The following is a 1886-nucleotide window of genomic DNA, read 5'->3' on the forward strand; positions in this document are numbered from 1 at the left end:
CTCTCCTCTTCTCCCATGCCTCCACTGCTGATGTCTCCTTGGCGAGCGTGCTGGGAGACGGGATCGAGCACTGCCTGGTCCCCCGGCTCACGGTTGGAGCACGACAGGAGCTCGCCGCTCTAAGGGACGTCCTGCGGAATGTGTAGCTGAGTGCGGCCGCCGACAGGCGAACCTCGCCACTCTCCGGCGAGGACGGCGGGATGCGTGCTGGTCCAATCTACCGACTCTCCATGCAAGCTACGGGAGCTGACCAGTGTGACTTTGCAAAAATTGTTTGGCGAAATCGTGCCCCGCCGCGGGTGCAATTCTTCGCGTGGCTACTGGCGCGGCAGCGCCTGAACTGCCGCGCAAACCTGCGGGCCAAAAACCTGCTGGAAGACGCCGCCTGCGAGATTTGTGGTGTTGAAGACGAAGATTGCCAGCATCTGATCCTCTCCTGCCCCTTCGCCAAACAGGCTTGGCAAGCGCTGGGCATGAACACTGCGCATGGTGATGTGCTGAAGCTGTGGGCACTGCCGCGCCCGACTTCGATTCCGTCAAAGCATTATGATAGCTTCGTTCTTCTAATCTGCTGGAACATTTGGAAGCATAGGAATGATGTGATCTTCAACACCCTCCCACCCTCACATCGCAGACTCTGGGACGCCTGTAAAAGTGAAGCCCGTGATTGGAGCTGCAGATGGAAGAGGGAAGATTATATTGTGTGTGATGCCTGGTGTGCTGTGTTCTCCAATATGTAAACGATAACTGTAGTCCTCTCCCCACGTTTTTTCCTAGCAATGCTTAACTACTCTGTAATAGCTGTTTTGGCTTCCAAAAAGCCTTTCAATGAAAATTCAGGTGGGGGAACCCCCCGTGACCCTAAAAAAAACAATGAGTTTAATTTACTTGTATCTAATTATCTATTCGTATCTGTTGTTCTTGCACGATGCCTGCATGGCGGCGGACGGAATCAGTCGAAACGGTAGAAGAAGCCGTAGCTGGAGATGGCGCAGCAGCTGGTCACGTCGTGCAGCAGCGCGCCGCAGCACCCCTGCGCGGCCGCCGCGCGCTCCCCGCCGCCGCCGCGGTGGCGGATGAACTGGTCCGCCGCCGGCACAAGGCACCGCGGGTGCAGCTCCGCGCCGCACGTCAGGCACCGGTACCGCCATGCGCCCAGCGGGCGCCCGCACGCCGCCGCCGCGCACGACGAACCCGAACCCGAACCCGGCGCCGGCGCGGCGCCGGCGCGGACGAGCCACGCCTCGTGGCCGCCGACGGCGCCGCCATGCGCGGCGCCCTGGGCCTTCCCCGGCATCCGCGCGCACAGCGGATGCAGGGCGATCCCGCACGCCGCGCAGGCGTAGCACGCGCCCTTCACGTCCTCGCCGCACACCTCGCACCCCCCGCCGCCGCCGTCAGAGGCGCTCTTGCGGCGCTTCAGCCGGTGCTGCGGGTGGACCGGGGACTTGAGCGTCCTCGGGAACCCGCGCGCGCACGCCTCGTGCAGCGTGAAGCCGCAGCCCCCGCGGGCGCACCGGTACCGCGCCCCGGCGCCGGCGACGAGGCAGCCGTCGCAGGTGAACCCGCCGCCGTCGTCGCCGGCCGCTGGGCGCAGCCAGTGCCCCGGTTCGTGCGCGAAGTAGGATACACGTCTGCTCCCGCACATCCCTGAAGACTGCAGTTGCCATTATCTTCTGAAGCTCTGATCGATATATGTAGTGACAAGTAGTGTAGTGTTCAATGCAAGTTGATCAACAACAAAAGAAAAAAAGATAATGTCAGTAGACTAGTTTGTGGAAAATTTGGCGACGCAGCTCGCTGTCGTGCTCGTGCTCAAGAAAAGTCTGCTGATGAAGAAGTTTTTGTGGAAAATGTTGCGCATCTTTGTCTTCACCGGCCGATGA

General features: G+C 61.0%; 1 protein-coding gene across 1 annotated transcript; it reads right to left on the reverse strand.

Moving 5' to 3' along the window:
* Positions 1-718: 718 nt before the first annotated feature.
* LOC120701515 lies at positions 719-1675 on the reverse strand. The gene has a single exon (XM_039985529.1). It carries the CDS (start codon positions 1646-1648, stop codon positions 953-955), a length of 696 nt encoding a protein of 231 aa, XP_039841463.1. The 5' UTR covers positions 1649-1675; the 3' UTR covers positions 719-952.
* Between the last annotated feature and the right edge of the window lie 211 nt (positions 1676-1886).

The sequence above is a fragment of the Panicum virgatum genome, chromosome 3K (genome assembly GCF_016808335.1).
Source record: "Panicum virgatum strain AP13 chromosome 3K, P.virgatum_v5, whole genome shotgun sequence".
Classification (NCBI taxonomy): Eukaryota; Viridiplantae; Streptophyta; class Magnoliopsida; order Poales; family Poaceae; genus Panicum; species Panicum virgatum.